The 27,414-nt window shown below is 40.4% G+C and overlaps 1 protein-coding gene across 5 annotated transcripts; it reads left to right on the forward strand.

The window, feature by feature from the left end:
• Positions 1–487: 487 nt before the first annotated feature.
• On the forward strand, positions 488–27,414 carry TLR3 (toll like receptor 3). Of its 5 annotated transcripts, none has more exons than XR_010601448.1 (7): positions 488–758; positions 5,662–6,110; positions 14,616–14,807; positions 18,211–20,039; positions 20,734–20,902; positions 23,242–23,745; positions 27,042–27,414. XR_010601448.1 is itself a non-coding variant. In XM_024105366.3 (6 exons), exons 2-6 carry the CDS (start codon positions 5,670–5,672, stop codon positions 27,036–27,038), a joined length of 2,634 nt encoding a protein of 877 aa, XP_023961134.1. In that variant the 5' UTR covers positions 488–758; positions 5,662–5,669; the 3' UTR covers positions 27,039–27,414. The 5 variants fall into 5 exon arrangements, 3 of the variants coding, with proteins under 3 accessions (XP_023961134.1, XP_008166672.1, XP_008166671.1); XR_010601449.1 differs by having other exon boundaries at positions 23,542–23,745; XM_024105366.3 differs by lacking the exon at positions 23,242–23,745 and having other exon boundaries at positions 27,036–27,414.

A 27,414-nucleotide genomic window follows, 5' to 3' on the forward strand; every position in this document is an offset into this window, starting at 1 on the left:
CTTAAGGCATTGTCTACACTGGAAAAATGCAAACCTGTATTCCAGCACCAATGCAGCTGCACCAGTGCTAGCAATCATGTAAGCACTAGTGTGATCTAGGTGCTGGCATTTTTACCGCTTTATAATGAAAACTTGTTGTGACCAGGGTAGTAAAAACACCCATGCCTTGTCTGCATAGAACTCAGCACTAGTTGAACTGCACATTGCCAGAATAAGGGTATACATTTTTCTGGTGCAGTGCAGACACACTCTTAATTTAAAGATGTGAAAATGAAGCAGAACTGAGCAGAAGGAGAGGGACAATAGGGCAAAAAGAAGGGATTAAGAAACCAGGCAATTTTGAAATACCTTGGAAAGATAATGGGGATTGGAAACTACTGCAGGCTGAAAAGAGTAATAATGCTTAATGTCTTGGTGGATTAGTTGTTGGAAATGAATCCTGGGAAACAACAAGGCTTAAGGAGGCTGCTGTCTCTTTAAATGGAACGAGCTTGCAAGATGCACCGAAACAGGAAGCGTTTGTTAAAAGCAAACAATGAAGGATCGGAGAAGTGGGAGAGCATTCAATATAGCAACAAACAGGACAGTGTAGCTTCTCCTTTTGGTACTTTCTTCAGCTTTTACTGTATGACACAACTTTTACTTAGAAGGTTTATCGTGGTGAAGTCCCCTTTCCTAAGAACAAACCATCAGAAAAAAAGAGGGGAAACCAAAAAAGGGGGAACTTTCTATACTAAAGCAGACATTGCTGGAATCTGGTGAGTGGAAAAAAAAATCCTATTTTTAACAACTTTGAATTAAGGAGATATTAGAGTGGGTTCTCAATAAACAGAAGTTAGCAATAAAATATTGATGAGTGTGCAGCAATTACAAACTTAAAAACCCAGATGAGGATATGCATAAGCAATGCAGTTTTTAACCTTAAAACACTATATTTGTTAGTACTGGGTGTTATGTTTGATTTTCTCTCTGACTCCATAGAGCTATGTGTTAATGGCTAACGATTACATTATTTGTATGAAAAATTGAAATTTCAAATCTCCAAAGGTTTCAGGGTAGCAGCCCTGTTAGTCTGTATCCGCAAAAAGAACAGGAGTACTTGTGGCACCTTAGAGACTAACAAATTTATTAGAGCATAAGCTTTCATGGACTACAGCCCACTTCTTCGGATGCTTTCGTGGACTACAGCCCACTTCTTTGGATGCATCTGAAGAAGTGGGCTGTAGTCCACGAAAGCTTATGCTCTAATAAATTTGTTAGTCTCTAAGGTGCCACAAGTACTCCTGTTCTTTTTGCAAATCTCCAAAGAGTCTGTGAGATAATATAATAAATTGAGAAACTACTCTCAACCTATTCTTTAAAAAAAATCATATTTGTTACAGCAGAAAATGCCCATGCCATATGCACTCTCCTCCTGTATCATGTTTCAAGGGATCTTTAAGACAATGGGGCCTATCCTAGAAGATGTTAATTGCTGCTTGGGAAGCACTACGTCACTGGAAGCTGGGAATGTTCAGTACCTTCCAGATATCAGAGGGGTAGCCGTGTTAGTCTGAATCTGTAAAAAGCAATAGCGGGTCCTGTGGCACCTTTAAGACTAACAGAAGTATTGGAGCATAAGCTTTTGTGGGTGAATGCCCACTTCATCAGATGCAAGCCTTGCGTCTGATGAAGTGGGCATTCACCCACGAAAGCTTATGCTCCAATACTTCTGTTAGTCTTAAAGGTGCCACAGGACCCTCTGTTACCTTCCAGGTGGTGCTCATGCAGGATTGGGCCCTGGAGCAGATTGAGTGGATGTTAGGTGATTTTGGTGAGATTTGCTTTGTTAAAATCCTGATCCTCTCGAAGTCCAGGGGAGCTTGCCATTGATTTCAGTGGAGCCAGGATTTCACCCTATATTTTTAAAAGGAGAGGAAGTTAGGGTTTGCAAGATCAGGCCCTTATTTATAAAAGTAAGCCTTACATAATGGGGATATGTGCATGAACAAAGATTATGTACAGCAATAAGGATGTGCTCCATAGGGCTTACAGCAAGCTTTAGAGTTGTATTGTAGTCTTATTAGGAAGAGGATTAGCATTTTCTTGTGGTACACCTCTACCCTGATATAACACTGTCTTCAGGAGCCAAAAAATCTTACCGTGTTATAGGTGAAACCACGTTATATCGAACTTGCTTTGATCCGCCGGCGTGCACAACCCCACCCTTTCGGAGCACTGCTTTACCGTGTTATATCTGAATTCATGTTATATCGGGCTGTGTTATATCGGGGTAGAGGTGTATTGTGAAATGTACAAGCAGAATCCTGTGGTCAGGGAGCTGTGCTAGTGACATCAAAGGACTGCTTTGCACAAGTAAGGGTTTGATTCCAACTGGATTGCTGTGTTCTGCAGTGTGTGTATATACAGAATGTATTCTTGTCACATGGGACTATATATTCTTGCATAATAGATCCGATGGAAAAATAAAAAAAACGAATACAAGGTAACATGGGGCAGGGGAAAGCAGAAATGGCACATTTAACTGAAGTTGTGTTGCGCTCAGCAGAATGGTGTTTCTGTTAGGCTGGCAGCAAACAGGCTCAGATTCTGCAGTAGGATCTTCATGGTTAGATCCTTGCAATTGCATGAAGTCCCACTCAATTTAATGGAGCTGTGCTTGGGTTCCAGGGTCCCCCACCACATCTGATTAAAGTAGTAGGACTGTAGGTGTGTGCTCTACTTATGGTAGATTTTAAATTAGTCCATAATCCAACAATATATAATATTTAGCTATGTCACACGATGGGAATATGGGAAATGGAAGAATTTAAAAACTCAATGCAGAAATCTGTTAATGGTTCATGCACTGTATCAATACGTTAATTGAACCAATGGTCATAATGGGTCAAGTTCTTCTTCTCCTTTATAGCAGTGTAAATACAGAAGAATTCCACTGAATTAGGCCTGTAATAAGATCTATGAGAGCTTATTCTTGCTTAACTTCAAGAAAATCAGAGCTTTTATGGAGCAACAAGAGAAATAAAGATTTAAAATATTATTGTAAAACAATTTGGCAGCAGAACATAGGTATAGAAGCTGTACTTGTAACTTAATTTGCTTTTTTGAAAGAACAGGAGTACTCGTGGCACCTTGGAGACTAACAAATTTGATACAGACTAACACGGCTGCTACTCTAAAACCTTTTAGTAAGACTTATTTCTACTGTGAAAAAACAAACAAAAAAACCCAACAGCTTTGTCTAACATGTTTAAACAAATTCATTTTTAATATAGTATCTTTTCAAATGAGTTAACTGAATATTCTATAGAAACTGATCATCTACTGGTGCTCTTTCAAAAAGACTTTTAAAAAAAGAATGTTCTGTTGTATTGAGAACAAGAGTCAAAAAGATATCTGACTTCAGAATACCTATTCTAATAAAGCATTGGAAACACTCTAAATTGGAAAGTGTTTAAAATAAATGGGCAAAATTCTGCTCTGAGGTCTACCTATGATTTTATTTAGCCCTGATTCTACAAAGCATTATGTATTTTAATCAATCCCGATTCAGTATAGCACACAAGCACATGGTAACTGATTGATTGCATGAGCAATCTAACCATTCGGACTACTTGGTTTAAAGTGAGGCAGGTGCTTAAGCACCTTACTGAATCTGGACCTAAAATCATTGTGGATACGTGGGTGTACCTAATTGCATGATTTGGTCCGATATACTTGCAAGATCACAAATGTTCTTACCTCTATTGCTAGTAACATCACTGGTTAGTCGGATGAAGAATTTTATTTAAAGGTAAAAGTTACCACTTCTGCATTTTATTTGCCCTTTCTGGTGCTCTTAACTTAGATTTTGACTGTTTAGTTTCACTTTCATTTATCTTCTTTTTCCAGTCCTCATGCATTTCGGACAATGCTGAAATGTTTGGGTTCCAAAAGGGATGTTTAAAGAAACATTCTTAGTTTAAAAGACTAACTGTAAATAAATCTCTTACTAATACATTAGAATATTAAAAATGGAAAAATGTTAAAAATCCAATATACCCATCACTTTAACTTGCTTTTTATATTTCTCTCAACTTGGACAGAGAGAATTAAGTCAGTTTCACTTCTGGATTCTTAAGGTTGAGGTTTCAAAGACTACAGGGAAGTGTTTATTTTTTGTTTGTAAAAACAACTGTTTTAAGATATTTAAAATGTTAGAACATTTCAGTTGGTGTTTGGTTTTATTAAAAATCCCCCTGTGACAGGGTGACCTCACTGGAAGCATCCTCCAGCATCAGGTTGCAGCAGAACAGGCACCCCTGCTTCAGCATTCCTCTTCAGAGTTCCCAGTAACACCACACAGGTTTCTCTGATTCACTAATACCCTCCAGGGGCAGGCAGGGGAGGATTTACTAAAACCTAGATCAAATAATCCATAGCAAAAACCCCAACTAGTCCATTTCTCACACCCAGTGATATAGGCCTGGTCCACACTAACCCCCCACTACGAACTAAGGTACGCAACTTCAGCTACGTTAATAACGTAGCTGAATTCGAAGTACCTTAGTTCGAACTTACCGCGGGTCCAGACGCGGCAGGCAGGCTCCCCCGTCGATGCCGCGTACTACTCTCGCTGAGCTGGAGTACCGGCGTCGACGGCGAGCACTTCCGGGATCGATCCCAGAAGATTGATTGCTTACCGCCGGACCCGGAGGTAAGTGTAGACCTACCCATAGTTAGTAAAATCCTATAGGCTCTAGTAGTCCATCCCCATAACACATACCACATGGAGGCTCTTCTTCAATCATCTCCTGTCCTTTTACCACAACAGTCACCCCAGCCCTTCTAGCTAAAGTTAAACCTTACTGTTCTTAGGAGGAATCCCCACAGTGTCTCTGCTGGGAGTTCATCCTCACTGAGGTAGCATCCCTCACGTCCCCTAACCTTCTCATTGGTCATCTGGGCCCAGCTGCCCATGCATGGAGACACCAGTAAGACCCTCTGCTGTTCCCTGGCCTTTCACCTTCTGGCTTAGAAGTCACAAGCAAGTCCCTCTGGACTTCAACCCTCTCCAGTCCTGGATCTTTGGCTTGGGAATTCACCCCTCTTGTTACTCACCTACCTTCAGGAGCTACCTAAAGCTTCCTTCACAGACCCTAGCAACTCTCACCTGTCCTGACAGACCTTTCAAGGACCTCCTATTTATAGGACCTAAGTGCCCTCTCTTAAGCTTCACTTAGGTAGCTGGTGAATCACAGGCGCACTGGCTTCTTCCTTCTTTAGGGCTGGTACCACTCTGTGACACCTTGATTTTACAAAATTTTAATTCTGGGCCAAGTTTAAATTGGCATTTAAAAAATAAAACCTACCCTGTTTTCACTGAAATAAAAAAGTTAAAACATTTCCAGTCAGACTTTAAACAACAAAAACAAAGTTTAAACAAAACCTAAATTTTTGGGATGTGATTGAATTTAATTTTTTCAACAAGGGAGTGCTACTGTATGGGAGGGATGGATTAAATGTTTTAGGTAATTTAAAATTATCAAATTGTGTTGTAGTGCATATAGCATAGGGAGAGTATTTGATTATAATCTGGCTTACTTTACAGTAAGTGTTAATATACATAATTTACCAAAATGATTATAACTTGTACTGTATGTGTTCATTTTTCTTTTGTAGATAGAACAATGAGAGATTCCCATCCCAGTTGGGCCTGCTTGTCTTACAGCCTGTTGACCTTTTCCTTGCTTTGTGTAACAGCTGAGAACCAATGTAAGATCAGAAATCAAGTGGCTGACTGCAGTCATCTAAAGCTGAAACAAATTCCTTCAGATCTCCCAATTAATATAACAGCGTTGGACATTTCTCATAACCAGCTAAACAAGCTACCACCTGCAAATTTAACAAAGTACAGCCAGCTTATTTACTTGGATGCAGGATCCAACTCCCTCTCTAAACTTCAGCCAGAACTGTGCCAAACTTTGCCCCTGTTGAAAGTTTTGAAGCTGCAACATAATCAGTTGCATGAGCTCACTGACAATGTTTTTGCTTCCTGTTCCAGCCTGACAGAGCTCAATTTAGGGTACAACATAATAAAGATCAAAAACAATCCTTTCAAAAACCTGAAGGTAAGATATATAGAAATATTTCTTCTCTTCCCTTTTACAAAATGAAAAGCAATTACTGAATTAGAATCCAGTGCATCTCCAGAGCAGGTCATGGTCCTCATCTGGGAAGGTCCAATACACTTAATTAAATTTTTAATTTTTATAATTTTGCCAGCTAATACTGATGTTTATTTTTAAGCATGTTATTATTTTTATCACTTTGAATGTTCATAGCTATGGAAAATTATGGGTGCGGCCAGACAATTATTTAATGGCAGTAGATGTTGAGATTCAAAAAGTTAAACTTTATAACTGTTAAAACACAAGTTGTTAACCTCGTATGTCAAAATATACAATGTAAATAACCTTAAATCAGACTCGAGCAGCATTTTTCTTACTTTGTGTATCTGTAAATTTTTATTATAATCAATCGGTTTGTGTGTGTACAGTGAAATTGATGTTTATCGACATTTACCTATAAATAGCTATGCCTTCCAAGCCTAAATATACTCTTCTTCATTCTCTGGAGAAGAAGCAACCTATTGTTACTATTAACTTCTTCAGCCCTTTTATTTTCCCAAAGAATGTTCCAGATAAGGCCCACTGGATTAGAGCAGAATGGGGTCTCTGCCACCTCTGTGGGGTCCTTCCTTCTATCCCCTTCTTCCTCTTCTGAGGCCTCTCTGTATACAGGGTCCATGGTCTGTGACGGGGGAAGAGTGGCAAGTGGGCAGGTCTGGAGAGGTGGGTGAGATGGAGGCAGAGTTTGAGGTTGCATATCATTCCCCCTCAGTCCCTGTGGAAATGAGATAAGATAATACAACCTGAGGAAAATGAAAAATCAGATACACCTCTACCTCGATATAACGCTGTCCTTGGGAGCCAAAAAATCTTACCGCATTATAGGTGAAACCGTGTTATATCGAACTTGCTTTGATCCACCGGAGTGCGCAGCCTGGCCCCCCGGAGCACCGCTTTACTGCGTTATAGCCGAATTCGTGTTATATCAGGTCGCGTTATATTGGGGTAGAGGTGTAGGAAAAACAGCAGAATGTAGAATGACTTAAAATCTCCTAAATTTACTGCAAGTTTTTCTCCTTTTTGGCCAAGTCTAGACGGTAGTATGTTTTGTGTGTCAACTTTTCATATTCCAAGCACACACATTTGTGATTTTCTTTACCAAGCTGAGGGGTTACATTTCTTACCTTTTCCAGGCCTCTATGAGCTTTTGGGGCCTATATTAATTTGTAGCTGCTAGCCAACATGGTCATCTGCTTAGAATTTGTCAGCATTCTTCTGCCTTGGGTGGTTGTCAAAGTAACCACAGTTTATTTATCAGTAAACTGATCTCCAGCAGCTCAAGTGAGTGTTGTGGTTACCCTGACCAGATAAGCTCTCTTTTTTAGCAGTTGGAGAATCACCAGAACACAATTGCTCTGGCTATGCTCCTGGCATTCCTCCTGTGCTACTTGGTGATTATCCCAGAGTGTGAGGATATATGATTATTTAAATAAGCAGGTTTTGTGCCTTTAGGCACTTCAGGGCCACAGTCTAGCCTTAACTAATACTGTGAGGCTGGCAAAGTAGTGGTATAATTCCCATTTTTTATTTGAGGAAATAGAGTCTCAAAGATATTAACAAGCTTGCCCAAGGTTACAAGTTATTAGTATTCAAGTCTAACTGTGAAGACCAATGTTTAATATACTAACATACAGTGCCTCCCAGTTTACTTTGTCTCTCTGTTTGACCACTTATAAAAATAGGACTGTGGTAATACTTCATTTGTAGTCTCAAAGGACATAGCAAAAGTGGGTAATAATTATTAGCTACATTTTACATGTGGGTTAAGTAACACAATAAGGAGAGTGTTGTGAGGGAGTTCTCCAGGTGAAGGAGGAGCGATTATGGTTCGGGTAAGTTTGTGGTCTGTAGCATGTATGTGTTTGTGCTTGTGATGTACTTGCTGCATGACTGAAATATACTGTGTGGTCTGTTTGTTTGGGGGACTGCGTGCTGACCCGCAGAGCCGTAACAAGGAATTTTTGCATCCGAGGCAAGGGCCAGCTCCAGGCTCTTCGGTGGCAATTCGGCGGCAGGTCCCGCAGTCCCTCTCGGAGGGAAGGGCCTGCCGCCAAAGAATGAATGAAGCGGCCGCGGCAATTCGGTGGCAGGTCCTTCACTCTGAGAGGGACTGAGGGGCCCGCCACCGAAAAAGTGGTGGCAGTAGAGTTGCTGCCGAAGCACCGCCAATCACGTGGGTTTTTGTTATTGTTGTTTGTTTTTTGTTTTTTTCCCCCTCCGGTTGGGCAGTAGAGCTGCGCCCCTCTGCTTTGCACACCCGAGGCAAGTGCCTCACTCGCCTTGCCCTTGTTACGGCACTGTCTGACCATGTGTGTGTGATGAGCCTAGCAGCCTGTTAGGCAAAGCTGAGAGCTTCTTAACGAGGTTTTGATTCCGAAGCACTTTAGCACCCATCAACCCTTAACCAGGGGGCGGGGCTACTCAGGAAGACCAGGACTTTAAAAAGCCCGCTCCCAAGTGTCCAGAGGAGCTAGCGACCAGGAGTAGCTAACAGAAGAGTTTCGCGAGGGAGTGTTTAGACGAGGGAATGTGAACCGGGGGGCTAGATACACTTAACATTATTTAAACTTAAAGCCAAGAACCCCCTGATAATAACAAAACAACCAGAAAGGAACTAGCTGCAGGAGTAAAAAGATAATGGAGGCACAAGTCCAGCAACAGAGTGGGGGCTATCCAGTTTATTGTACCCAATGCAGCATAGCATGTATGATTACCTGCCCTGTGGGCAGGTGGCGTATGTGTGCATTTGGTACAAGGAGCTCTTGGCCCTCAGAGACCATGTATGGGCTTTGGAGACCAGAGTGACTGAACTGGAGGAGCTAAGGGAGACAGAGAGGTATAGAGATGAGACTTTCTGGGACACAGTAGAACGGTCCCACCCCCGAGTCTGACAGTCTCTGTGCTGTGGAGAAGGATGAAAGTCTCAGGGAAGGAGAACATCGAACTGGAGCAGAGGGAAATGATCCCATAGTTGGGACCCTCCTTTCAGATGATGTTGTGGTATTCTCACACACTGAGGATACCTCTCCAGGGCAGGGAACTCCAGTTATTAGGAAGAGACAGGTAATAGTTTTGGGGGATTCGATTATTCGAAACGTAGATAGCTGGGTTTGAGATGACTGGGAGAACTGCATGGTGACTTGCCTGCCTGGTGCAAAGGTTGCGGATCTCTCGAGGCATGTAGATAGACTTATGTGTAGTGCTGGGGAGGAGCATGTGGTCATGGTACATGTAATACCAATGACATAGGGAAGGATAGAAGAGAGGTTCTTAGGCTGCTACGTAAGAGATTGAAGTCCAGGACCTCCATGGTAGCATTCTCTGAAATGCTTCCAGTTCTGCACGCAGGGCCACTTTGACAGGCAGAACTGCAGGGTCTCAATCCGTCGATGAGACAATGGTGTAGGTAAGGAGGAGGGGTTTAGATTTATTAGGATCTGGGGAAACTTTTGGGAAAGGGGGATCCTATACAGGAAGGATGGGCTCCACCTAAACCAAATTGGAACCAGATTGCTGGCATTTAAAATTAAAAAGATTGTAGGGCAGTTTTTAAAATAAGGGCTGGGGGAAAGCCGACAGGTGCGGAGCAGCACATGGTTCGGACAGCGGTATCCTTAGGGGAGGATCTACTAATGGAGATTCTCTATATCCTAGTAAGGAGGAGAGGATGGATGATGATAAAATACAGGTAGGATTTGATGAGAAACAGTCAAATGAAGAAAAGTCCCATTCAATTATATCATGTAATGGCAGACAGCTAAAAAGTGACAAGTTTTTAAAGTGCTTATATACAAATGTTAGAAGTCTAAATAATACGATGGGTGAACTAGAGTGCTTCATATTAAATGAGGATCTTGATATAATAGGCATCACAGAAACTTGGTGGAATGAAGATAATCAATGGGACACAGTAATACCTGGGTACAAAATGTATTGGAAGGACAGAACAGGTTGTGCTGGTGGGTGAATGGCACTGTGAAAGAAAGTGTGAATCAAATGAAGTAAAAATATTAAATGAACCAAACTGTACCATAGAATCTCTATGGATAGTAATTCCATGCTCTAATAATAAGAATATAGCAGTAGGGATATACTACCGCCCACCTGACCAGGATGGTGATAGTGACTGTGAAATAATCAGGGAGATTAGAGAGGCTATTAAAATAAAAAACTCAATAATGAAGGATTTCAATTATCCACATATTGACTGGCTACACGTCACCTCAGGACGCAATGCAGACATAAAGTTTCTTGACCCATTAAATGACTGATTCTTGGAGCAGCTAGTCCTGGAACCCACAAGAGGAGAGGCAATTCTTGATTTAGTCCTAAGTGGAGCACAGGATCGGTCCAAGAGGTGAATATAGCTGGACCGCTGGGTAATCGTGACCATAATTTAATTAAATTTAACATCTTTATGGTGGGGAAAATACCACAGCAGCCCAACACTGTAGCATTTAATTTCAGAAAGGGGGACTACACAAAAATGAGGAAGTTAATTAAACAGAAATTTAAAAGTACAGTGCCAAAAGTGAAATCCCTGCAAGCTGCATGGAAACTTTTAAAAGACACCATAATAGAGGCTCAACTTAAATGTATACCCCAAATTAAAAAAACATAGTAAGAGAACCAAAAAAGTGCCACCGTGGCTAAACAACAAAGTAAAAGAAGCAGTGAGAGGCAAAAAGGCATCCTTAAAAGGGGGAAGCTAAATCCTAGTGAGGAAAATAGAAAGGAGCATAAACTCTGGCAAATGAAATGTAAAAATATAATTAGGAAGGCCAAAAAAGAATTTGACTCAAAAAGTAATAGCAATTTTTTTTTTAAGTACACCAGAAGCAGGAAGCCTGCTAATCAACCAGTGGGGCCACTGGATGATCAAGATGCTAAAGGAGCACTCAAGGATGTTCAGGCCATTGTGGGGAAAAAACTAAATGAATTCTTTACATCGGTCTTTATGGCTGAGGATGTTAGAGAGATTCTCAAACCTGAACCATTCTTTTTAGGTGACAAATCTGAGGAAGTGTCCCAGATTGCGGTGTCATTAGAGGAGATTTTGGAACAAATTGATAAACAGTAATAAGTCACCAGGACCAGATGGTATTCAACTAAGAATTCTGAAGGAACTCAAATGTGAAATTACAGAACTACTAACTGTAGTCTGTAACCTATCATTTAAATCCACTTCTGTACCAAATGACTGGAGGATAGCTGATGTGATGCCAATTTTTAAAAGGGCTCCAGAGGTGAACCCGGCAATTACAGGCCTGTAAGCCTGACTTCAGTACCGGGCAAACTGGTTGAAACTATAGTAAAGAACAAAACTGTCAAACGAATAGATGAACATAATTTGTTGGGGAAGAGTCAACATGTAAAGGGAAATCATGCCTCACCAATCTACTAGAATTCTTGAGGGGGTCAACAAGCATGTAGACATGGAGGATCCAGTGGATATAGTGTACTTAAATTTTCAGGAAGCCTTTGACAAGGTCCCTCACCAAAGGCTCTCAAGCAAAGTAAGCTGTCTAGAGGGAAGGCCCTCTCATGGATTGGTAACTGGTTAAAATATAGGAAACAAAGAGTAGGAATAAATGGATAGTTTTCAGAATGGTGAGAGGTAAATAGTGGTGTCCCCCAGGGGTCTGTACTGGGCATGGTCCTATTCAACATATTCATAAATCATCTGGAAAAACAGTAAACAGTGAAGCAACAAAATTTGCAGATGATATAAAATTATTCAAGACAGTTAAGTCCCGGGCAGACTGCAAAGAGCTACAAAAGGGTCTCTCAAAACTGGGTAACTGGGCAACAAAATGGCAGATGAAATTCAGTGTTGATAAATGCAAAGTAATGCACACTGGAAAACCTAATCCCAACTATACATATAAAATGATGGGGTCTAAATTAGCTGTTACCACTCAAGAAAGAGATCTTGGAGTCATTGTGGATTGTTCTCTGAAAACATCCACTCAATGTGCAGCAGCAGTCAAAAAAGCGAACAGAATATTGGGAACCATTAAGAAATGGATTGATAATAAGAAATAAAATATCATATTGCCTCTATATAAATCCCTGGTATGCCCACATCTTGAATACTGCATGCAGATGTGGTCACCTCATCTCAAAAAAATATATTGTAATTGGAAAAGGTTCAGAAAAGGGCAACAAAAATGATTAGGGGTATGGAACAGCTGCCATAGGAGGAGAGATTAATAAGACTCTGACTTTTCAGCTTGGAAAAGAGACAACTAAGAGGGGATATGATAGAGGTCTATAAAATCATGACTGGTGTGGAGAAAGTAAGGAGGTGTTATTTACTCCTTCTCATAACACAAGAACTAGCGGGCACCAAATGAAATTAATAGGCAGCAGGTTTAAAACAAACAAAAGGAAGTACTTCTTCACACCATGCACTATCAGCCTGTGGAACTCCTTGCCAGAGGATGTTGTGAAGGCCAAGACTATAATAGGGTTCAAAAAAGAACCAGATAAGTTCATGGAGGATAGATCCATCAATGGTTAGTAGCCGGGATGATGTCCCTAGCCTCTGTTTGCCAGAAGCTGGGAATGGGCAACAGGGGATGGATCACTTGATTATTACCTGTTTTGCTGGATGGACCCAGTATGGCTGTTCTTATAGAATCATAGAAGGGTTGGAAGGGACCTCAGGAGGTCATCTAGTCCAACTCCCTGCTCAAAGCGGGACCTAATCCCCACCTAAATCAGATTGTTTTTATAAGATATGGCCTATTGTGTAGAAGACAAAAGACTTTATTCTCCATTTCATTTGATTAACGCAGCGCAGGAGAGCAGGGCTGGCCTTACCATGAGGCGAACTGAGGTGGCCGCCTCAGGTGCCAGACTGGGGGTGGGGACGCCACTAGGACCCAGAGCGTAGAAAATTGTCTGCTGCTGGTGCGTGTGTATTCTCTCTGCTCTAGATGCACAGAGATGGTAGAGTGCTGTGCTGGAGGAAGGAGGGCACAAGAGACATAACAGGCAGGCAGAAGAAAAGGTGAAAGGGAATAATAGAAAGCAGCAGGAGTTGCTGGGAGAGAGAGGAGGAGGAGCCTCTTATGTACCTCTCTAGCACCCCCAGGAGCCTGGACTGATTAACACCAGCTTCTCAGAGAGCTTCCTGTTTCCTGCTGCTTCCCTGAACCCACTTGAGGAGAACAGGCAGTCAACTGAAATAGTAGGAGCCAGTTAGGCCCTTAAGATGCTGATCTCTTCCCTCACTCAGGCCCTGCTACCAGCCGGCTTATTTGTCCCCTTCAATTGAGTGTTGAGGGCCACTAGAGCTGGCACAGAACAGTCGTGAGAGAAAGAAGAAAACACCCCTCTGGGGCAGCATTCAGAAAAAGAAAGAAAAGCTTCCTTTGCTTTCTATCTAAGCGGGAAGGCGCTCTCCTGAGATACATAGACACACATGTTCACAGTGAGCCTTCTGGCCCCAGTGAGGATGTGAGTGGTGAGGAGATGCCTGATCTTCTAGTTAGTCAGAGTGCAGGTGACCTGGCAGCTACTGCTGAATAACCTCCCCGTACTATAGCATGGGGGGGTCTGTGATAAGAGTGAACATAGAGCTATTCCACCAGCTCAGCATCAATCTGGGGGCTGCATAAAAGGGCCTTAGAACAACAGAGAACTGGGCCAATAGGTAGGCTCTAAAAACTTCTCTCACGTTGGTTGGCTGCCTTAGGCAAGTCTGAGCAACCCCCTTAAACTCTGTGTTCCAGTTAACTGCTCTGTAAAATGTAGATACACCTCTACCCCTATATAACGCGACCCGATATAACACAAATTCTGATATAACGCGGTGAAGCAGTGCTCCAGGGGGTGCGGGGCTGTGCACTCCGGCAGATCAAAGCAAGTTCGATATAACACAGTTTCACCTATAACGTGGTAAGATTTTTTGGCTCCTGAGGACAGCGTTATATCGAGGTAGAGATGTACTTGCTTACCTCATCAGAATGTTGAAATGCAACTAAATAATGTTTACTAAGTAAAAGGATTAAGGCCTCTCAGAGGGAGTGGTGAGAATAGAATTCAAGTCCTGGGCTAACTGTTTGCTGTCCTTTTGGCCTTTAGCAGGAGGAGGAGTTTTAGATAAGCAGCTTGCTTTTTACCATGTCATGTCAGGTCAAGATCACCGAATGGTTGTAGCTTGCTGTGTGTGATGTCAGGGGGCTTTCTCCTGCAGGAGACTGGAGGTTGGCACCTGAAGCCATGTTGGTCATCTAGCTTAAGGATTCTCATAATGGGTGACATCTGATGTAGACAGACTATTGCCTTCCAATGTATGTGTTTCTCTGTGTTACAATTTTTGTTCTATTGCTCTCCTAATTGTGATGATGTGACCAATTTTTAACCTCAGAATGGCTAAAATAATTCCAAAGGTATCTAACTTGTTATTGTATTTTCACCTGTTTTTCCCCCCCCCAGAATTTGAACAAACTGGATGTATCTCATAATCGTTTGCTTTCTACAAAATTAGGATCTCAGCAACAGTTGGAGAGCCTTCGTGAGCTCGTGCTATCAGAGAATAAAATCACTGAGTTAAAAAAGGAAGAACTAGATTTTCTTAGCAAGACTTCCTTAAATAGGCTTGACTTATCATCAAACCCACTGAAAGAGGTAAGAAATACAAGACCACATCCTCAGCTGGTATAAATGATTTACACCAGCTGAAGATCTGACTCATAATTTTTCTATTTTGCAATCACTGATAAAAGAATAGTATTCATTTTGGTCAGGGGTAATATTGTTCTGTTGTAATAAAATGCACATTACTTTATTCTTGATATTGTGAGTTGGTTTATTATGTAGGTGGAGTAAGATTTCTGATGCACTTAACTACTCATTTCCTTTTATTTAAGCATTTCGGATTTGTAAAGATGCAATATTGTTACTACTAGTTAAGACTGAGTGATAAAGGGCATGATTCAGCTTCCACTGAAATAAATGGGAGCAGGATCGTGCCACAATTAGTAACCAAAAGTACATCTATACTGCATTTTAAACCCTCATAGACTCTAAGATCAGAAGGGACCATTATGATCATCTAGTCTGACCTCCCGCATGATGTGGGCCACAAAAGCTGACCCACCCACTACTGGAATAATTCTCTCCCTTGACTCAGCTGTTGAAGTCCCCAAATCATGATTTAAAGACTTCAAATCGCTGAGAATCCTCCAGCAAGCGACCCTTGCCCCATGTTGCGGAGGAAGGCGAAAAACCTCCAGGGCCTCTGCCAATCTACCCTGGAGGAAAATTCCTTCCCAACCCCAAATATGGCGATCAGCTGAACCCCGAGCATGCGGGCAAGATTCTCTAGCCAGACCCTCTGGAAAAAGTTCTCTGTAGTAACTTTTAATATCCCATCATTGACCGTTGTTACTAATTACCAGCAATGGCACGTTATTGACCTATTGACTAAAATCACTTTATCCCATCAAACCATCCCCTCCATAAACTTATCAAGCTTAATCTTAAAGCCAGAGAGGTCTTTTGCCCCCACTGTTTCCCTGGGAAGGCTGTTCCAAAACTTCACCCCTCTGATGGTTAGAAACCTTCGTCTAATTTCAAGCCTAAACTTCCCGACGGCCAGTTTATATCCATTCGTTCTCGTGTCCACATTAGTACTGATCTGAAATAATTCCTCTCCCTCCCTGGTATTTATCCCTCTGATATATTTAAAGAGAGCAATCCTATCCCCCCTCAGCCTTCTTTTGGTTAAGGTAAACAAACCGAGCTCATCGAGTCTCCTTTTATACGACAGATTTTCCATTCCTCGGATCATCCTAGTGGCCCTTCTTTGTACCCGTTCCAGTTTGATTTCATCCTTTTTAAACATGGGAGACCAGAACTGCACACAGTACTCCAAATGAGGTCTCACCAGTGCCTTGTATAACGGAACCAGCACCTCCTTATCCCTACTAGAAATACCTCGCCTAATGCATCCCAAGACCGCATTAGCTTTTTTCATGGCCACGTCACATTGCCGACTCATAGTCATCCTGCGATCAACCAGGACTCCAAGGTCCTTCTCCTCTTCCGTTACTTCCAACTGATGCATCCCCAGCTTATAACTAAAATTCTTGTTAGTCATCCCTAAATGCATAACCTTACACTTCTCACTATTAAATTTCACCCTGTGGCAGTGAGTCTCGGAGCCCAGGTCTACAGACTTGGGCTCATGGGGCTCGTGCTAAAAACAGCTACGTGTGGACAAAGGGTTCAGGCTCTGAAGGTTGGGTTGGGGAGGGCTTCAGAGCTAAGCTCCGGTCCAAGCCACAGCTTCTGCACTGCTGTTTTTAGTGCCATAGGTCAAGGCCTGTGAGCTTGAGTCTATAGACCAGGCCTCTGAAACTTGCTGCTCTGGATTTTAAAATGTAGTGTAGACATATCCCAAGAAAACACATTCAACCGTAGTAGCTAGACAAGATAAGCAGCAACATAAAGGTACTATAAGTGCTCAAAATAGCCATTCCATCTCTTTCCCCACAAACTTAGAGATGTTCGCCAGGGAAATACTACAAAAACAAAAAATAAATGTACTAACCTTTTTTCCACAATATTGTCTGTTTTTTTCTTGAAAAGAAGCATCAATTTTCCTTTCCCTCTTTCTCCTTTGCATTTATTCTCTGCTGTCCACTTCCTTTGCTCTCTTGCATTGTATTCTCTTCCCCATTGCCCTTCCTTTGTTCAACTGTCACCTTCATTCCTTGTTTCTTATCTGTGTGCCATTGCCCACTTTTGTTTTTCTGTTTCTCGTCTTCCTTTCTTCTCTCTCCTGCATATTTCTTCCCCCTCTGTGGCATCTTCCCTGACATCACACCACCTCTCTGACTCTTTTAACTGAAGTTCCAATGGCTCTGGTTATCAATGCATTGTACAAGAACTGCCAACATCTGGGTTTTATTCCTAGTTCTGCCATAAATAGTCCCCTGGTATCTTGGACAAACTAGTTAATCAGTCTGTCCTTGCATTTCCTAACCTTTACCTAGCTCACAGAGATGGTGTTAGCTAAATTCATTCATGCAAAGTGCTCAGATATTATGAAAATGAGCACAGTAGAAAAGCATACAAATAGATTAAAAAGTGGATGTCCTCTATCCAAGTTTACTCCCTGCATGCTATTTATGTACTACACATGTACATTCCAATCAATGCAGCATTAAAATATGGTTCTGCCCTGAAAAGTGATTGCAAAAATGGCATTGTTGAGTCCTCCCTGACTTTCAAGATAAGTATACTCATTTCACAAGTAAATTGGTATTGGTTTTGTTGTTGTCTCTCTCCCTCCTACCCCCCTGTCAGCTCTGAAAGTCAACCTGTGTTCTTTCTAGCTCATGTACTAGCACAGATGAGTACTTGTGCCTATCACTCATCAATTCTGGTAACGAATCAAGAAGAGGGGCAAATATTCTGATTTGTAACTGCCATTCATTTTGTGGAAAAATGTATGGGCTCTAGTTTCATGAGTGCATATTGTGCCCACATAAAGGAGGCTGAGTTAATCTTGACTGTTGTTGTAGGCCTAAATACTTCTTACTTTTTTTTTTTTTTTGCCAAAGTATTCCATGTTCTCCTTCATTTAGTGTCATATTGACACTTCTTGACAATAGATCAGTAAATGAAACCTCACAGGAAATACATGGCAGAGAGATTTGTTACATATATTTCCAAGTTACCGCTAAAGATTCAGAGTTAAATGAGAATTAGACACAGACTTTAAATCACTTTCATGTATCTACTGTAAAAGTGAGGTAGGTTTTTTCATTACTGATGAAAAATATTAATTTTCATGGGTATTACAGTGTTTTGAACCATTACTATAGAAATATAACACACTTTAAAACAAAGTTTGGTTAAATCCTGTGGAATTTAGTGAAAATCTATGAGTTAATTTAAATTGTATTCTTGGTCTATGGTAGTGATTTGAAGAACTTTCCAGCTTTTGGCTTTATGGAACAACTTTCTTAGGTTTTTTTTTTTTCTTTTTAATGTCAAAATCATTAATGTTTTTTCCTTCTAGTTTCACACAGGTTGTTTACATGCAATTGGAAATCTGTATGGCCTTGTGCTGAACAACGTTGAGCTTGGCGAAAATCACACAGAGAAACTTTGCTTGGAATTATCAGGCACAAGAATTCAGAATCTGTCACTGAGCCAGGTCCAGCTTTCTTATATTTACAAGTCAACCTTCCATGGACTGCAAACAACAAACATCACAGCTTTAAACCTTTCCAAAAATTATTTGAACATGATAGACAATGACTCTTTTACCTGGCTTTCAAACTTAGAGAATTTAAACCTAGAGGATAATAGGATTTATCACTTATCTTCTCATTCATTGTATGGATTGTCCAATGTCAAATATTTGAATCTGAGACGGTCACATGTCAGAAAAATTGATGATTTCTCCTTTCGTTGGCTAAGCCATTTAGAGTATCTTCTTATAGATAGTAATAATTTTCAAGCAATTACTCCTAATATGTTCACAGGCTTGGACAATCTGAAATATTTGAGTCTATGTAACTGGACCAATGGCTTACAAATAATAACTAATAAAACGTTTTCATCACTTGCTAATTCTACTCTGCAGTTTCTTAATCTTACAAAAAGTAGAATCACAAAAATAGAAAGTGGAGCATTTTCTTGGTTGGGACACCTAAAAATTCTTGATTTGGGACTCAATGAAATAAACCAGATGCTCACAGGTCATGAGTTTAAAGGTCTGCAAAATATTGAGGATATCTACCTTTCCTACAACAAACAGTTGACTTTGACAAGCGAATCGTTTGCTTTTGTTCCAAGCCTTAGAAAACTGATGCTACGGAAGGTAGCTTGTAGCAATCTGGACCTCTCTCCTTCACCTTTTCACCCTCTACGGAATCTAACCATCCTGGATATCAGCAACAACAATCTAGCTAATGTAAAAGATGATTTGTTTGATGGACTTCACAAACTTGAAATTTTGGATTTGCAACATAATAATTTGGCTCGACTTTGGAAACATGCCAATCCGGGTGGCCCTGTCCTTTTTTTAAAAGATCTTCTTAACCTGCATATACTTAATTTGAAGTCTAATGGCTTGGATGAGATTCCAGTACAAGTTTTCAAGGGATTGTTTCAATTAAGAAGCCTGGATTTAGGATCAAATAATTTGAACTTGCTTCCAGCATCTTTGTTTGATGACCAGATATCTCTGAATTCATTGATCCTTCAGAAAAATCTTATAACATCTGTTGAAGAAAAAGTGTTTGGGACAGCTTTCAAGAATCTGAAAGAACTAGAGATGGATTCCAATCCATTTGACTGCACCTGTGAAAGTATCTCCTGGTTTGTTAGTTGGCTTAATGTGACCCAAACAAACATACCTGGATTAGATACCCATTACCTTTGCAACACACCACCTAAATATCATAGTAATCTGGTGATGCATTTTGACATTTCACCCTGCAAAGATAGTGCCCCTTTTAAATTACTGTATATAATAAGCACCACTGTGATAATGCTGCTCCTCTTTATTGTTATTCTTATCCATTTTGAAGGCTGGAGGATAGCATTTTACTGGAATGTGTCAGTAAATCGAGTACTTGGTTTTACAGAAATAGACAGGCAACAGGAAGAATTTGATTATGATGCCTACATTATTCATGCAAGAAGGGACAGAAATTGGGTGTCCAAGAACTTCATTCCTCTGGAAGAAAATGATCAGTCTCAAATTAGGTTTTGTTTAGAGGAACGAGACTTTGAAGCAGGCATATCTGAATTTGAAGCCACTATTAATAGTATAAAAAAAAGTCGGAAGATTATCTTTGTTGTCACTGAACATCTCTTAAAAGATCCCTGGTGCAAAAAGTGAGTATGTGTGTGTATGTGCATGTGTGTGAATAACACTTGTTCAGCAGATCTGTAATGCAGTCATCTCTAAGACAGCGGTCTACTTTCTTGAAAACAGAAAGTCCAGGGCAAATTATACTTTGTGACATGAGTGTAACTGTCTGACATTTAATGGAGATACTCCAGATGTATCCCAGTGTAACTGAAAGCAGAATTTGGCTCATAATCTTCCTGCTTGTCTAGTCAATCAAACCATCATTTCCCTTCAGATGATCTTCCCTAAAAATAAATGTTTGAGACAAGACAATGATTGGTGAGGTTGTAAACATACAAAGATCATTTTTTTGAGCCAGGGCCTTCCCACTGCCAGTTTGGGTGACTGACAGAAAGAAGACTGTATACTAAGTGAGCCTAAAATTGAGACAGTTAACTTGAGTTAATTTCTTGGAGGGGAAATTATTATTAATTTTTTTTTTAGTTAAATTAAAAAATGAGTGATTTATTTATGTAATACCAGTATTCTCATAAAGGTTAAATGTTAAAAACTATATACAGATTCGGCACTGACCTTTTGTGGGGCTATCACAGAAAATTATTTGATGTCACTCATCCCTACATAAGTCAGCTGACTCAATCATTCATAAGCTCTGTGTAGTTATATAGCATGTACTTTCAAGACACCATTTTTTAATTGCCTTATTTTTTGCTTAAGGTTCAAGGTGTACCATGCTGTCCAGCAAGCTATTGAGCAAAGTCGGGATTCCATCATACTGATCTTCCTTCATGACATTCCAGATTACAAACTGAATCATGCACTTTGCTTGAGAAGAGGAATGTTCAAATCTCGCTGCATCTTGGATTGGCCAGCTCAGAAAGAACGGGTCAGTGCATTTCATCAGCAATTAAAAATGGCACTTAAATCTAGCAGCAACATGCATTGAATTTCTAAAGTATAAGATTGAACTGATAGGACACTTCATTTCAGACTGACTAAAGGATAAGAGTCCTTATGGGGAAAAATTAAACCAATCCACAGCAACTCTTCTATTTTTCCTATTATGTGTTTTTAATTGGTAATTGTTCTTATCCTTCGTATATTGTTTCACCTGTATTTTGAGTTCATAAAATGGTCATGATGGACACAAAAAATAGGACCGACAACTCTTTCAATCTGTGATCATAAAGAATCAGCTTATTTAAAATAGAGCAGAAATAGAGTGAAGAAAGGGGTGGTGAGAATGAGTAGCGTCATGGTAAATTTCCATATGAAGGGGTGCTGAAAAGACTGGGACTGTTTACTTTAAAGAGGAAATGAATAAGAGGGAGGAAATGTGATACAGATATACAAAGTAATGAATGCTAGAGAGGGAGTATGCGCCTGGACATGTAGACCTCATTTGTTAATTCCTTCAGTGTTGGAGAGGGCTGCCTGCAGGCCCTCTGGATTAAGATGAATTTCAAGCAATGTGAGAGGATCCAGAACTTCTCTCCTGCTTCCTAATTCTAATAGTCTTCTATCTAGATGCCTCCCCTCTAAAAAAGCTTGAATTTAGGGCATCCCGAAAGGAAATGTTTTAGTATTCTATAAATTCAAGAACAGTAAATTGATATTTCTAGTCCTTAATTTTTTTTTCAAATGAAAGATGAAATCTGATAAATATTGCTTCCATAGCAGATAGTTATTATCCAAAATGCATTTTCTGGGTATAAGGACCTTTCCTTGCAAAATTCTAAGCTGTGTAGTTTTTTTCTTTTTAGTTCTACCTTTGGTTTTTCCACTTAAAATGAGTTGGAGAAAGGTGTTTAAATAAGAATGGCATACTGGTACCATGTGTCTTGTAAACAGTACAATTAATGGTCAAAGGGAAAATGAGAGCCTTAACTGTGACTTGACGAGAGCGCACTCACAGCTACCCGTAGGGCAGAATTTGATGGAGGAACCAGGCTGTTGCTCTGACAGTACTGAACATTGACGCCCTAATTCCCTACTCCCTTGTACCAGGCTACTATTCTGATTTGGTGAAGTCTCAGACTCATTTGACACAGGTATAAATGACTATACAAACTGCAAGGTAGTGAAGAATCAGCCCCTAAAACTTTTAAACCCTTTTAGGGACAAATCTTCCTTCTCCCATAATGGAAGGCCCCTCTAAGCAGAGAAATTGGTATGGTTCTGCTGCGTTGGGTGCCTAGACCATGGAAGTCTATGTAAGGGGTATATACCTTCTGTGGTGCTAGGAGTCCAGCTTCCCAGCCATGTGGGGATGATTCTTTCTACCTTGGTCTCCATGGATTTTCATGATATTCAGCCTGCTAGTTGTGATGTGCACTGAATGGGGCCTTCATGTTTTTGTACAGACATAATCACATACTATTCAAAATACAATATGTCTCTTTAAGAGGTTGTAGCTTTACCTAGAAATCTATTACTAAAACATAGGAAAATTCTTGTGGATTATATCAATGAAAGAAAACCACAGCATCCCGATTTGCATGACATTTTACATGCACATAAATCTTAGTGTGAATGACAGCAACAGTCAGCTCCCCTTCTCCTGCTGCCAGCTTGCATCAAATGGCAGCTAAAAATACATGCCTATTTAAGTATGCAATTTCTTTGTATGCCACAGGGAAACTATGGGGCTATTACTAGCAAAGGAGGTGGCTTGTATGATAGCCAATGATAGAAGAGGTGGTCCACATCACAATCTTTCTATTGAAATTTGATGCATGTTGAGGGGCGGGGAGGGGACCTTTGAGGAACCCTGAACTAAGAAACAGACTCTGGTTGAAATGGGTAGACTTATCTAGCAGGGTGCTGGTACAGAAGCACCTAATTAGCCCCTGTCCAGTCAGCTCCAATCAGGGGAAACAGATTGGGGCTGATGGAAAAGGCCTGATGCTGGCCTGAGGATTGGCGACACCTGCTGGCCTGACAAGCCAAAAGGCTGGGAGGGAGCTAGGGAGAAGTCAGTCAGTCAGGCTTCCTAGCTGAAGGCTGCCTCTGCCTGTAAAGGAGGTGACTAATCCTGCAAGACTTGTATATAGATACCCACTGGTGGTGGGAGAACCTTATATAAATAAAGATGTGCGTTTCACAACCCGGAAGCCTCTCCGAGCCTTATTGGGGGCAGCAAGCGGGCCCCGGGAAGAAGGGTAGGACTTGAACCCTGTTACAACTTTACATTGGATTTTTAACTCTTTTTTTTTTTCCTTGTAGTTTTCAGATATCTATTTTTCTTGGTAAGCTGTTGCAAACTGGAGCTTTGCAAATCCTCATGGTTTTACAATGAACACTGAGATGTATTTAATTCAGCCCTGAGTTATATATACAGTTCACTTAGGTTTTCCTCCTTCAATGAAAACTGTTCTAATATGCATTAAATTCTACAAGCAAGATAAGAAATAGCTGCTATTTCCTGTGAGCAGCTGAATAGCTACCTACCAGAAATCAATATCTAGTTGGAGAATGAAAAAAACCCTATCGTACTATTTTACCAATATTACTATTATTTCTTAGTGTCCCTAAAAAAATCTATAGGTACCCACGTCTGGCTCTGCGGCCCTCTCCCATAAATTAGAAATATACAAATGAAAGCGTCTCATATTCATCCACCAAATCCTCAGCCCATCCCCTCTTCAATAACCTGAGAACGGATGGGTTCTGCAGACTTCCCAAATACAGGATCTGGTGGACCAAAGGGAAAGTAGGTCCCAAAGTGGAGTATCCTTTTCAGAGAACATGCTGACAGCAGCTCCCTTTCATTTACATTGAGGGTGCTGAGACATGAGTATTCATGTTGATCTCTACAATGGCTTATGGCAGGGAAAGAGAGGTGATTTCTCAGGTAACTGTGTCCCAAGCTATTTAAGACTTTATAGGTTAAAACTAATACCTAGAATTCCACCTAGAAGATTGTGAGGCAGCAGAGATCTTGGAGTACTATTTAATATGCTTTAAGGTGCAGCTCCACTGAATAAGTAGCCCACCACATTGTGCATTAGCTTCAGCTTCTGACGGGTCCTAAGGTAGCCTCCCATACCGCATATTACATCAATCTAATCTTGAGATAACAAAGGCATGAATAGCAGCATCAGAGAGGTGCATTCTTCTCACCAGGCTCAGACAGAAAAGTGCCAATGGTTGCAACCACTATCTGAACATCCAAGAGCAGCTCAGGATTTATCAACACTTTTACAAATGATGGTCACATTCCCTCAGTGATGGGGTGCTCATATAAATTCTGCTAAGCCATATGGCTGTTTCCTCAGCCCACCCTCCTATCTGTGCCTTGTCTAGATTAAATCACAGCCAACTCTCTCTCATCCACATCCTAATTTCACCTGAGATATTGTGTAATTCACTGGGTAACTTATACTTGGCTGGATCACTCATGACTGAGACAGAGAGCTGCATGAATGCATTGTGGCCTATATCAGATAGCAAGAACTAAACCATATGGGTGCACAATGCACACAAACTATTTATTCTAGTAACCTCTGCAGGAAACTCATAAATATTCATGGGCAAAACAAACTCCCAAAGCAAGCATATGGAAGGATATTTTCTCATGCTCATAATTAATAATTTCTATGGATTAACCTGCTTGGTTGAACTTCCTCCCACTCTGATACCAAAATGTATATGAATATAAATTGTCTATATACAAAATGTACTATACAATGTTTTGTGGGAGGCACCTCTGCTAGTCTACTTGAGCTCAACATGGATTTAGGATCGCCCAAAGATTCTGAAAGTTTTTTAAAATTGAGTCAAAATCACATTTGATTTTATAACTGAAATATGACAAACATTTTCTCTCATCTATAATATAAATATCTTTTTTCTATTTGAAAAATAATTGTCATTATATTGCAATATAATGACATGTGAGCACACTAGGAGAGTCAATTAAACTTTAGCATTACTCTGTGGTATGTGTATATATTCAAAGTAATAACTGCTTAGTTTAGGGACTAAAGTGAGGGTTTTGTTTTACTCCTGAAGATCTGCAAAACTGAGAGTAAACGGAGTTTTATTCCTTCTTGTAAATCAAAAGAATTGTTCACTAAATTGCAGTTACAAGGCCCATCAGTTATATCTGTACAAACCAAATGAAGGCAGTGAAGTTGGACAGGGGTTGCTGTGGGATCTCTCTGTGACAATGGGCACAATTGCATCACCATCATCTTTATTACAATGAAACATGCAAAGGAAAGAATTCAGGATAGTTGACTTGAAGAACAGCAGAAATAGTAATGTGTTGCCTATATAAACATTTTGTTAATATTGTAGCTGAAGACTGTAGAGCTGTAGATGTGAGTGGGGAGAAAAATCTTAAAAGTAAATTAACTAACTATCCAGTTGTTTGTTCTATTGATTTTTGCTTTGGATCTCTTTCTTTTGATCCATAATCTTTTTTTTTTCCCTTTGGCAGAAGGAAGGGAAGAATTATAAATAATACTATAATTCAACTGGGTGTGTACTGAACTCATTTATTTCTGCTTTAATTGTATGACTTTTACTACACCTCTACCCCGATATAATGCTGTCCTCGGGAGCCAAAAAATCTTACCGCGTTATATCGAACTTGCTTTGATCCACCGGAGTGCACAGCACACCCGACCCCTTCCGAGCGCTGCTTTACCGCGTTCTATCTGAACTCGTGTTATATCAGGTCGCATTATATCAGGTAGAGGTGTATATGTACAGAATCCACACAAATATGGGTTAGCTGGCTTCGGCAAAGCATTCAGGCTCAAATCCTCAAAGGAAGATAGGTACTTGAACCCCAGATTTAGGGGTAGGGGCTAGAGGACACCCATTCCCTTACAAGGTATAGCCTTGGGTACTTATCTGAGTGTGGGAAACCTTGGTTCAATTCCCCCTTCTGCTTGAAGAGAAGAGATTTAAACACTCTCACTGATCTCTAGGAGATTCTGTTTGGGGGCTCTCCCAGTTTCTCTCGTTGAAGCTTTAATTGAATAATTAAATATTAATTGGGCCCAAGAAAGAATGAAAACCCCTCTAAAGCTCAGTAGTTAGGGCAGGCACCTGAGATGTGGGAAATCACTGTTCAACTCCCTTCTTATGACGTAGAGAGGGGAATTGAGCTAAGAATACTGGCATATTAGGTGAATATCCTAAACACTGGGCTAAAGGCTATGAGGAAGGCTACCACCTCCACTCCCCTGGTCATTTTTATGTGGACTTAGGCAGGCACCCAACTCCTTCTCACAAAAAGTGGTTTAGTGGCCTAATTCACCTGACTGCAGGAGACAGGTACTTCTTGGTTGTGGATTGCTAGCAGACATAGGCACCTCCCTGCAACCTGTACCTAGGTACTGAACTCAGAGACCGGGATGGAGCTTTGGACACACCTTTCTTGTCAGCTTCTCCCATTGGCAGTTCTGCAACTAGTGTACTGGCTTTTGGAGATCCCATTCTTTAGAACATCTCTCCCTATGCATTGTATAGGGAGCCTAGGTGCCTAACTCAGGGTTTGTAGAGTCCACTGATTTTCTAGACAGCTAAAGTTAAGTGTTGCAACACTGAGTGTTGTAATGTCCCAATCCATTTGTCGACCTGGGCCACTGGCAGATGCATAACTCTGGAGGGAGTTGGGAATTGGCAAAGTCCCCATAAAGGAGACTGACTACTCATGGACTTCTGAGTTAACCATTTGTTTTACAGTAACAAATTTCAGACAATGTGGTACCTCTTTATGTAAATAATAAATCATACAATAAAGCTGTTTTGTCTATAAAATGTACATGTCAATTTGTAAAAGCATCAGTTTTAACAGCCTTTTCAAAAATGCACCTATTCTATGCTAACAGATGCCATATTATAAAGTTTAGCTAAAGAGAAAAAATGAACAAAAAAGAACAAATAGCCTTTGTGTGCATTGGTAGAGATTGAAGGATACATACAGCTGATTATAGAAGATCTAACATGAAAATAAAGGGCTTTGTTTACAGATGAACTGATATGTGATGATTCCTTAATTACAGTAACAGGATTATCCTCATTGTGATGCTCTCATCTCATCTTTCTCATCGTCTTTTCAGTCCAAGCGACAAATTCTCTCTTCTTGTTTAAGCCATGAAAGTTGAGGAGGCGAGGCTTTAAAGATGAGGTGCCAGGTTTACACCATGTCACTTACACTTTCCTCTATTTAAAGATTAACTTGTGGAGCATTCCTTGTGTGTTCTCTAAATCTTTACAGTAACGAAAAATAATAGCAAAAATTAGACTTCTCATCCCAATTCAATATAACATGCTGTCTAACAAATGTTAGCTATTAACATGTGTAATAAAGGTATTAATTGTGAAACAAAGACTAAATATTGTCTGTACTTCAATATTTACAAATTAAAATTTTCATACTGA

Source organism: Chrysemys picta, chromosome 5 (genome assembly GCF_011386835.1).
Source record: "Chrysemys picta bellii isolate R12L10 chromosome 5, ASM1138683v2, whole genome shotgun sequence".
NCBI classification, from domain to species: domain Eukaryota; kingdom Metazoa; phylum Chordata; order Testudines; family Emydidae; genus Chrysemys; species Chrysemys picta.

What these genes read in the sequence shown, in the direction of transcription:
- TLR3 (XM_008168449.4), top strand. Translation starts at nt 5,670, where the DNA reads ATGAGAGATTCCCATCCCAGTTGGGCCTGCTTGTCTTACAGCCTGTTG. An exon ending in CATCAAACCCACTGAAAGAG is followed by an intron (nt 14,808 to 18,210) that starts GTAAGAAATACA and finishes TTTTCCTTCTAG; the next exon opens with TTTCACACAGGTTGTTTACA. An exon ending in AAAGATCCCTGGTGCAAAAA is followed by an intron (nt 20,040 to 20,733) that starts GTGAGTATGTGT and finishes TTTTTGCTTAAG; the next exon opens with GTTCAAGGTGTACCATGCTG.